A 10,443-nucleotide genomic window follows, 5' to 3' on the forward strand; every position below is an offset into this window, starting at 1 on the left:
TACCTTGAAATCACGTCTCGGTGGTTTACAAAATCGTCATCAAAGGCTTGTTTGTTCCTCGATGGCCTTTTTTTTTTTAGACGCGGTTTGCTGTGGGACGATGTTTACATGTCTGTAAACGCGTTATCCGCTCAGCTTTGATGCCTCGCAAACATCCACCTTCAGCCAGCGAACAAGAGATCAATATGTAAATGAGCTCAGACTTTCTGCGTCCAAGAGAGGCGATAAGCTTTCAAAAAACAAAAAATTAAAAAAAAAAATGAACGGGGGAGTTGGTTTGGAGGCATTGCCGGGGATTATCCTAAAACTTGCCCCGGGGTTTTGGCTGCTGCGCGCAACCGGACCGGCGTCTGTTCGCCACGGCCGGATAGGACCAGCAGGGCCCCGGGGCGCAGACTGACAGGCTCCCCGGGGGCCTCCTGCGCGACGAGGGGGGCCCCCACGACGCGCTCAGGATGGAGATTACAGGGTGGCAATGCGGCTGGTATCTCTCTGAACACACACACACACACACACACACACACACACACACACACACACACACACACACACAGCCGCGCACGCACACACACACACACACACACACACAGGCGCATGGAAAGAGGTGAGATGATCTCGGAGCGCCCGCGGCGGCAGCAGCGGCCGAGATTGACGCTGGAGCCTCACACGGCTATCACACTCCCTGCAGAACACCCACTCCCCCCAACCCCGCGTGATGAGCAGATACAAAACAACTTTGTTCAGCTGACAAAGAGGCAATTGTGAGCTCAAAGGTCATTTGCCCAAAGGGCTCCACTACAGCAAGTACAGCTCGAGAAGATAAAAACTGCCCTTCTTTAGTTACATCTGCACTGAGGGAACTTTGATAAACCTGCTCCTTCAAATCACAGCGTTGAACTGGAACCGAATGAAGACTCTGCGCTCTTAAAGTGACATTTTCTGCCGTCACCGTGGACTTTCTCTCAGATTAGTCTATTAAAAAAAAAGTGAATTATAGATGACAAAACACGAGCAAACATGTTAAGATATAAGGTTACTTTATTCTTTTAATTTCTCGTAATTATATACAGCATCTCAGGGTATAAATCATCTCTATATTTTATATTTGTCAATACTTTTTGGTGCATCAGATGTTTTCTACACGGGTCAAGACAAACAACAACAGCATACACACACAGTGGACTTTTTCTGATATAAACATCCTATTAACGTCACAGTAAAGTGTTCATAAAGTCGCTGCTTTGACCAGAGTATATCCTCAGTCATTTGATGTTTTGGTTTTGGTTTAGATACAGTCCAGACTTCAGCTGACTATAGATGAGATTACGTAGAAGACACCAGAGAAGAAAAACAACAAAAACACAAGTTTTTGAGTCGTTACAATCAGCAACATGAGAGTGAAGCTTGAACATGTCAGAGAGGATGATGGGAGATGGTCTTTTTTTCTTCTTCTTCTTCTTCTTCTTCTTCTTCTTCTTCTTCTTCTTCTTCCGGACAGAAGCAAACAGAACAAAAGTGCAGTTTTTTTTTTTAACCACCCGTTTCAGTTCCTCGCTTTACGATTGGCTGACGGCGGCGGGGGCGGCGCTGTTGGCCACGGCGGCGGCGGCGCCCATCCGCAGCAGCTCCTTCCTGTGAGTGAGGATGACGTCGAAGCTGGACTGCAGGCGGTTCTGCTGCTCCTGGATGCGGCCCTGCAGGGTGCGCACCCAGCGGATCAGCGCCAGGCGGCGGTACATGGTCAGCTGCACCTGGTGCTTCTCCATCTCCTGGGCCTTGAAGCGCTCGCGGTCCCGCAGCGTCCACACGGCGTCCATCAGCTCCGGCACCTCGCAGTCCGAGTCCGAGGATTGGTCGTTGTCGTCCTGCTCTTCGGCTCCTTCCTCCAGGAGGTTTCCCAGGTAGCGTCCCGTCAGCGACCTGCGGCTGAAGCTTTTTTGTCTCGCAGCCGGCTCTCTGATGGTTTGGTCGCTTTCATGGAGGTTCCATTTTGGTTCCCCAACTCCGACGCAGTCCCAGCCCCCCACGAGCATCGCCTCTCCTCCGCTCTCCAAGTTGAGAGAGGACATGCTGCTGCCGGACCGGTAGCTGACCTCGGAATCGGAGTCGCTGTCTCCCCATTCGTCACCGTCCTCCAGCGCTGCGTCTTCCTCGTCCTGTCGTCCCCTGAATCCCGAGCTGCTCTTCCTCCTCAGCAGCTCCCCTTTCTCCCTCAGCTTCTCGTCACTGTAGCTCATCGTCATCCTCCCCTCCTTTTCCTCCATCCTCCTTTCCTCCGCTCCGTCGGGGGGAACTCGCCCGTACCCGTCATCCCCGGTCTCGATTTCGGGCAGGGGCTCCAGGGGGCTCCAGCAGGGCAGGCGGGAGCGCGGCGACATGACCCCCGAGTTGTGGTGGTAGCCAGGAGACGAGGAGGAGTTCGGAGGGTCGCGACCCAACGGGCCCAGGTTGTGGGGACGCACCTGGTTGCGGTTCTCGTCTCCTCCCGCGTTGCCCGTGTAGCCCTCGTCATCGTTGCCCGGCAGGAAGTTGAAGTTGCCGTCTTTGTCGCCCTTCCTGTTTCGAAGTGACGAGTTCAGAGGTTGGCCCTGATGTTGAAGCATCACTGACCTCGACTGAGCCTCACTGAAACGACAGGAGACGGAACATTAAAGCCCCTGAAGGACCATCCTGGTGTTTTTAGATTTGACCTCAAATCAAACACGTCCCCATGCAGACCACGAGTAAATCTTTTTCTGAGGAGCAAAAAAAGGGTTCGGTAAAAGAGGAAAATCAACTCGCAAGGACTTCAGACGTGTACAAACTTCATAAATCATAACAAAGAGCACGAAAAATTAAAAGTGTAGTGAGCCGGTATCGACTGCTCGCTCAGTTTTAGCTCATGATCGGATGTTATTAGTAAGTTTGGCCTCTTTGTAAAGGCATGGTTGTATCACCCGAAGTGACGTACGCTCTCAGAAATGCGAAATGACATTCAGCCCTAACAACAGAAGGGCATAAGTTTTAAAGTCAAGTCAAATCGGATTTATTTGTTCCGTCCAAAATCATAAAAAAAAGAAAAAACCCCGATGTATTAATTTACGTCACAGGGCTCAACAATCTGTATCTGTCTGTAAGATACATAAACGAGTCCCCGGCAGCCTGAAAAACAACGATTCGAATGTAAAGAATTTTTGGGATTAAAAAAAAAAAAAAAGATGTAAAATGAACAAAACATTAGAACTAAAACATGGAGCGAGGAGGCAAAGCAACAATGAAACAAGAAAATTAAATCCAGTTCCCCCAACCCACCAAAGCCCAACACACACACACACACACACACACACACACACACACACACACACACACACACACACACACTTCTGGGTTGCACCAAACTCCTTGTTTATAATGTCTATAACTACAGGCTGGTCTGCGCACTCCACTTCTATTAGCGTCAAACATTTACATGTCTCCTCAGAATGGAAATTTCTCTAATCCTGACTTCGGGCTGCTGTCAATCAATCCCATCTCCCTCTCCTATGCGCGCACTCGCGCGCGCGCTCACGCGGCGCTGAAGGACAGCGACTGGGGCTCTGCCGGGAGCGCGCCTGCAGCGGGCACGCACTGATGCTCTGACGGAACACGAGGAGGATAAAATAAAAAAAACACCCACAGTCCGTGTCAAATCGACATTTTTCTGGCTGCAGAGGATTTTTTTTTTGCACGCAACATAATCGATATTGCGTCGAAAAATAATGCCTCGCCTGAATGGACGTGATTTCAATTCGTCATGTGTGCTTCTGTCTCGTGCAAAAACAACCAATAACGTGATGAAAAAGAGAGAAGAAAAAAAAAAAATTAATAATACCACAAGAGTCCTGCTGCTGGGTGGCTGTTTGCCATCTTTAAAAGCGGACGACGGCAGAAAACGTAAAAAAGGCGACCAATGGCGCTCAGTGGCTGCATATTTACAGCTCAGTGACGACCGTCAGCTTAAAAGACTCCAAAACACGACAGCTTTACGTCCTAAAAAAAAAAAAAAAAACATCTACAGCGCAATACTGAGGTAAAAAAAACAAAAAAACGCCTTCATGTTTTCTGTTAACGTGATCAAATTAAGACAGAAAATGAGAGAAGAAAAAAAAAAAAGAAACCTGGAATATTTCATGTCCGCGGCGTTATGTAACGCTCACCCCATATCAGTGCTGCCTCCTCTCTCTAGCCTCTCTCAGATAAAAAAAAAACAACCGCAGAGCCTTCCTTTCATCTCCTATTTGTCGGCTTCACGAACCCATGTGAAATCCATTTGCATGAGGTTGCAGTCTTTTCTTACCTTTTTTTTTTTTTTTTTTTTTTTCCTGCTGGTTCGGGTAGAAAAGCTGGACGATGCGCCCTCCCAATTTTTTTTTCTCCCCTCCTCCGACCCTCCAATGTGATGTTTATCTTCCTCTTCCTCTTCCTCCCTCCCTCCCTCCGTCTCCTCTCGCTGCTGTGGTTCTGGGAAAAAAAAAATGTGACTGATAAGACTTCCTAAACTGGGTTGGGACTGGAGGGACTGGAGGGAAAGGGAAAGGGTGGAGAATGGACAGGAACCATGTGGGGACAGAGACGGCCGTCATGTAACCGGGACGTGTTTGTTATCATGTGGGTCTGAATGTACAGCAGCAGGCCTATTTATATCACAGCCTCTCACACTCACATGAGGGTGGGGAGGTAAAACTCATGGCAAGGTTAAGTGCAGGGGCTGGTCAAGCTCACTGAACCGTAAACCGGTAAATATTATTCTCACGGTGAAGTTATCATCCAACATGGGACACCAAGAATAAGTCAAAGAAAATACATTTAAAAAAAAAAAAAAAAAGGAGGTTTCTTTGGTAGCTTCATATTAGCAACGGTAATCTCCAACACAGTGCTCTGTTGTGAATGTATATATATTTTATAACCAGCTGCCGTATACTAACACTTTACACTTCTGGAGCAAAGAGATGTTTTATAATTTGTCTCGGTGAAACGAATGACGCCGTGTTCCCACTCGAGGTCAAATTCCCAAACTTTCATTGACTAAAAATAGATTTCCATGACAATAAATGGAAAAACACTCACACACAAGACTTTTGTTTGCTCATATGTTACGATGTCGCTTGTATTTTATGTTAAGTTGTGTGGTGCATTTGTGCCGAATTTATTATGGGTATTATGTGTATGATGGATGAACTTTTTTTTAATGTTTTATTTACGGTATAGTGACGTCTGTACGTGTTTGGTATTTCACTATATATGGACTATTAAGTTTAAGGTCATCTCCAGACACATTTAAAGACAAGTAAAGTACTTTTGCGCCCTTTTGGAAATGACAAAATATATGTTTAGATTGGATTTTTGATTTTTTTTTTTTTTTTACTAAATTTGCAGAAAATGTTCTGTTTATACTTTGTCATTGAAGATTATTGAGTGTAGACTGTTTGGGTAACAAAGTTCATTTTATTTATTTGGAATTAACAAAGTGTGCGAAGGGTGAAGAAGTCTGAAAACTTGTTAAAGTTTTTATCTAAAATATGATTTTTGAGCAAACGAGTTAAATTATTCCATCACAAAATATCTTCTGAGAAAACATTCCATGTCTAATACTTCACTGAAAAGTCAGTTCATAAGGTTTGAAATTTCAATATCGCACTTGTTGTGCAAAACAGTTGCATATTGGATCCATCAACTCAGATCGAAATTGAGATTAAATACATTTAGATCTAATTTGAGCGGAGGGAAACTTTTCCAGCCCTTTGGTGTCAAACTCTGCACTTTCAGTGAAACTCAAAAATCACAGTGACGTAACAAGAAGCAATCAAAATGTACTAAATGCTTTTAAATGAGACGCACGGCTCAATGTTGACGAGCGAATTACCAACTCCATGCTTACTAAAGCCGTGCTAGTAAAACTGTCAAATAAAATCCTTTAAAAGTAGAAGCAACTTTTACACTCAGCTGAAGACATTGTGTAACATCAAATGTCTACAGTTATAATTATAGTCTGTAAAAAAGAAAAAAAAAAAAAAGGTTTCCCGCAATCAGCCTTCATCCAACTTGTGGAAAGCAACATTTACTGAATGTTCATTTATCGGATCGGGTGAATTTTGACTTGAGTATTTCCATTTTCTGCTACTTGATACTTTCGCTCCACTTAATTGTTTTTACAGGCAAATAATCTCATTTTCGCTATGATACATTTATTTGACAGTTTTAGTCCGACGTTTCTTTGTGAATCGAATCGATGACAAGAATATGGATCAAACTAACATATTATGATGCATTATTACTAGTTACAGTATATAAAGTGATCAGTCCATCTCTACCAGCTGCAACTTTTAAGATCATGCACACATTAATGCTTCAATAAATATAATCCAACAATACATTATTGATGACTAATGACATGAATTTATAGAGCACTTTAGTAAGAACACGTGTGCCAACCAACACAACAGTTCTGCCCATAAACTCTTCTTTTACAAAGACTTATTTTTGGATAAAATACTTTAATATGATGCGGCCCAGTCCACCATCTCCACCCACTTTGACTTTATTAATAAACATAAAGTAGAATAATCACCTCTAGGACAATGTCAGCTTTTTATCGCGATGTCAACGTCGCTGCTTCTCTTCCTCTTAAGGAACTCAAACGAGCCAGGTCAAGTCCATCCTTTGGTGGTGGCCCAAAAGCATTCTGGGAAATGAAGGAAGTCACTAAAGGGGATTGAAGGTAGACAAATCCCAACGGTAAATCCCAACACTCCTTGTTAGGCATTGAACGCACCATCGTCGTAGCGTCAGAAGATTTTTTAATTTTTTTTTTATTATTATTTAAAATCATCTACAGTCTCAGGTGTCTTTAAAGTATCCAAAATGTTACCCACAATGCAACACTGACAGGCAGCGTCATACCTCCCGCGCTCACAAAAGAGGACAGCAGAGTTTGTGGTAGTGTGATATTGTCTCCAAACTGGTGACCGACTCCTTTCGTGATTGTCAGTCTCAGATCAGAACGGCATGACAGTCGTGTGTGTGTGTGTGTGTGTGTGTGTGTGTGTGCATGCAAGTGTGTTTTCTGAAGGTGTGTGTGTGTGTGTGTGTGTGTGTGTGTGTGTGGGGTATAGAACGGCTACATCAGACAGACTTAACAAGTGTTCCCTGTCTCTCTCCTCCCTGCTCTCATCCCCTCCTGACATGTTGTTGCTGGCGGCAGAAAAAAAAATAAAAGAAAAAAAAATACTCCCTCCCCACCACACACACACACACACACACACACACACACACACACACACACACACACACACACACTTCTCCATCCCTTTCCTCCCTCCCTTTTCTCCTTCAACAACATCCCCATTCAAGTGCATCAGCTCCAGGCATCCTTCCTCCCTCCCTCCCTCCCTGCCTCCCTCCCTCCCTCACTCCCTCCCTCCCTGCCTCCCTCCCTCCTCCTCCTCCTCACCCTCCCCATCGTTCACTAGTAGCCTAAGCACATAAAAAATACATCAAACACAGCCGTCCGCCCAAGGCCTCGTCACACGCAAAATCATCTCTCCTTCCATCTCTCTCTCTCTCTCTCTCTCCAAAAGAAAAAGAAAAAGAAAATCCCCAAGTTACAAAAGACAACTACAGAGGACGCTGATAGAAGGAGAGATAGGCTGAACTCGGCGGACCGAGGGTCGTCCGCGAGGCCTCCTGGGGGAAGACAGATTATTGTAATGTTAACACAACCAGCCTCTCCCACTTTGACACACACACAGAAAAAGTATATATATATATATATATATATATTAAAAAAAAAAAAAAAAGGAGCATGACTTACCTTGTGCATAATAAGGCCTTGTTTGAATTGTACACAGCCTGCAGCACCGTGACCCACTTCCCTCAGTTCAGCTCCACATCTGCTCCGGCACCGGTCTCGGCCGTGACAGTGGCCGAGGGCGTCCGGCAGCACCCATGGGCTACACTGTCAGATCCCCGGTGCCGAGATGGTCTGTAAAGAAGAGGCTCCTGCTGGACCTCCAGCTCACAGCCAGCACTCTCCAAAAATCAGCTGTAATCAGCCCAGACGTGCTAAATTGAAGCACTATTCCAGCACGGGGGTCAGTTTGCACACTAATTATACACTTTTATTTTTAGGCATAGATGTGAGTGGACACACACACACACACACACACACACACATACACACACACACACAGACCCTTGGGTGCTACAGCTCATGTTCCTCTTCAATTATTCCGCCCCGTGCCCTCTTCTCCTCCTCATAATCTGAATAAAGCCCGATCCGTGTCCTCTAGATATTTAGAAGCCGGGCCTTGGTGCCAAAACATGTAACCTTCCCCCTCTTTCAAGTGTGGAACGAACGAGGAGTTCAGGGGTGGTTTGGCTTTACTGGCCTGACCTCGTAATTTCCTCTCGGGGGGGTTAAACAAAGTTGTGAAATTCAGTTTGGAGAGGAGCGGGTCTGGTGTTGATGCGGCGAAACAAGAAGACGTGCAAAGAAATTATTCCTATTAAATTCTAATTAGAAGTGATTTCCTGACCCCGCCAACCCAGCCGCAGGTCCTGGAATCAAGTCTTTATCTCGATTAATTGCATAGAAATGGCTAAAAAAAAATGATGATGGATGCAGCTCAATGCCAAAATCTTTCAAATTAACCCCCTTGGCCCTTCGCATTTCACAGAGGTGTTTTTAGACTTTCAACATTGAAACAAAATAGCTGGGAAAAAGGTAAAAAAAAAACAAACAACGTAATCTCTTTCGTAACAACACCGGGATTAAGCCGGCCCGCCTGCAGATCCAGGAGCTCGCGACGAGCGGGCCCCACCATGGGGCCCATTGCAGACCCTCCTGGCATTGGCCCCTAATGATGTCTAATGGGGCCTCCTGCGCCCGTTTCTAACCCCGGGACCTCCTCCTAATCACCGTGGCTCCTAATGAGATGGAGAGACATAAAAGGGCTCGTTAGAAGACCATCCCTTTAATGCCAGCCTATTATTAGCCACTTACCAAATCATTAGTCTCTAAACTGCAATTATGCTTTAAAATAGGAGGAAAAAGTGAACGGAGGAGTCAGAGGACAGACGTGTGGTCTGCGAGAGATGGACCGGACTATCATACAGGAGGTGGAATAAAAAATTTAAAAAAAACCCACTGATTTCTCCTTGGCTTTGGATAGCAAAATGGTTTCCACACTAGCTTCCAATGTCCTTTTTTTTTTTTTTTAAGTTCATTTTTTCAGGTGAAGTTATCTGGAGGATCCGAGTTGATCTATCGAGATACAAAACAGTGTCTTATCCAAACGCAGGCCGGTATTACATCAATACACCCGTCGGTCCGCGAGAGGAAAGCGTGTCAGTGTCACGTTTTGCCTCGACTCGGCGTGAAAAGTACACGCAGCGGACCAGGGTTTGAGATTTACGTGGATTTCTTTTCATAACCAGGTGGTTTTTCTGCATAACCGGAAACCACACGGTTAACCCTAGTTTTCCTAAATTTACCAATGCGTTTTTTTTCTTTTTGTAAACCTAACCACGTGGATTTTCGCGCATCGGCGGGGTTAAAAACGGGACGGTAAAATCGGCGGCGGCCGAGCTGCCATGCAAGGTGCTCGCCTGCCATCAAGGGCAACGAAGGGTTCAGCATCTCCCCCGAAGACCCTTCGACGCGCAGACAGGACGAACCGGTGATCGCCCAATGAGGCAGCGAGGGCTGATAAGGATGTTTGTTATACATTTGAGGAAAAGTGATAGTTGCATCTATAATAAGAAGTATTAACTGAGGAAAAGCTGTTTTTTTGTTGTTTTTTTTAAACAATTTGTGCTGCTGGTTCCCAACGTGAAGGTCAGAAAACAGTTGGGTTGAAAGACGATTGAGAAAATAGTTACTACAGAAAACAGTTCTTAGTCAAAGTGGTCACTAAGAGTATACTGTATATATAGACATCTTTTTTCTTGTTTTTAATGCTGTACGGGATTCCACGGTACATTTTAATTATGACGATGATGAACTCTGACAAGTCCAATGAATTATACAAGCGGCTTATGCGGCACAAAAACTAATCCGTATGGACACATTCGGCGCCAACAGGAGGCCTGTTCACAGCTGTTTGGATCGTCGTCAGAGGAAAACCTACAGGTGTTACTAATGTCAGTCCCGATGGTTTCAGTCTATTCAGGTGTCACGTGAGCCGTCACGCACACCGACAGGAGCGACTGAGAGAGTCCTTACAAACACGGCGTACAGTAGAAGCCCAATAAAGTAGAGAATAAAGAAACATGTCTCTACTTTATGAGTGAACTCGGATGCATCCCATTTGGGTAAATGTACTTTCTTGCTCTATATGCTGCATTTCACACAAAAAAAAGTTCTTATTTGACAACTTTTTTTATTTTTTTTATTGAACCCAACAAATAGATCTGTATTGTGCTCAA

General features: G+C 45.0%; 1 protein-coding gene across 4 annotated transcripts; it reads right to left on the reverse strand.

Moving 5' to 3' along the window:
* Window positions 1–1,014: 1,014 nt before the first annotated feature.
* Window positions 1,015–4,606, reverse strand: LOC138214779 (UPF0500 protein C1orf216 homolog). Of its 4 annotated transcripts, none has more exons than XM_069176581.1 (2): window positions 4,316–4,606; window positions 1,015–2,625 (listed from the first exon to the last, which is right to left on the reverse strand). In XM_069176581.1, exon 2 carries the CDS (start codon window positions 2,601–2,603, stop codon window positions 1,557–1,559), a length of 1,047 nt encoding a protein of 348 aa, XP_069032682.1. In that variant the 5' UTR covers window positions 2,604–2,625; window positions 4,316–4,606; the 3' UTR covers window positions 1,015–1,556. The 4 variants fall into 4 exon arrangements, with proteins under 4 accessions (XP_069032682.1, XP_069032681.1, XP_069032680.1 ...); XM_069176580.1 differs by lacking the exon at window positions 4,316–4,606 and adding an exon at window positions 4,176–4,299; XM_069176579.1 differs by lacking the exon at window positions 4,316–4,606 and adding an exon at window positions 4,137–4,165.
* Between the last annotated feature and the right edge of the window lie 5,837 nt (window positions 4,607–10,443).

The sequence above is a fragment of the Embiotoca jacksoni genome, unplaced genomic scaffold (assembly GCF_022577435.1).
Source record: "Embiotoca jacksoni isolate LCO1_2020_lvr unplaced genomic scaffold, fEmbJac1.0.p SCAF_7, whole genome shotgun sequence".
NCBI lineage: Eukaryota > Metazoa > Chordata > Actinopteri > Embiotocidae > Embiotoca > Embiotoca jacksoni.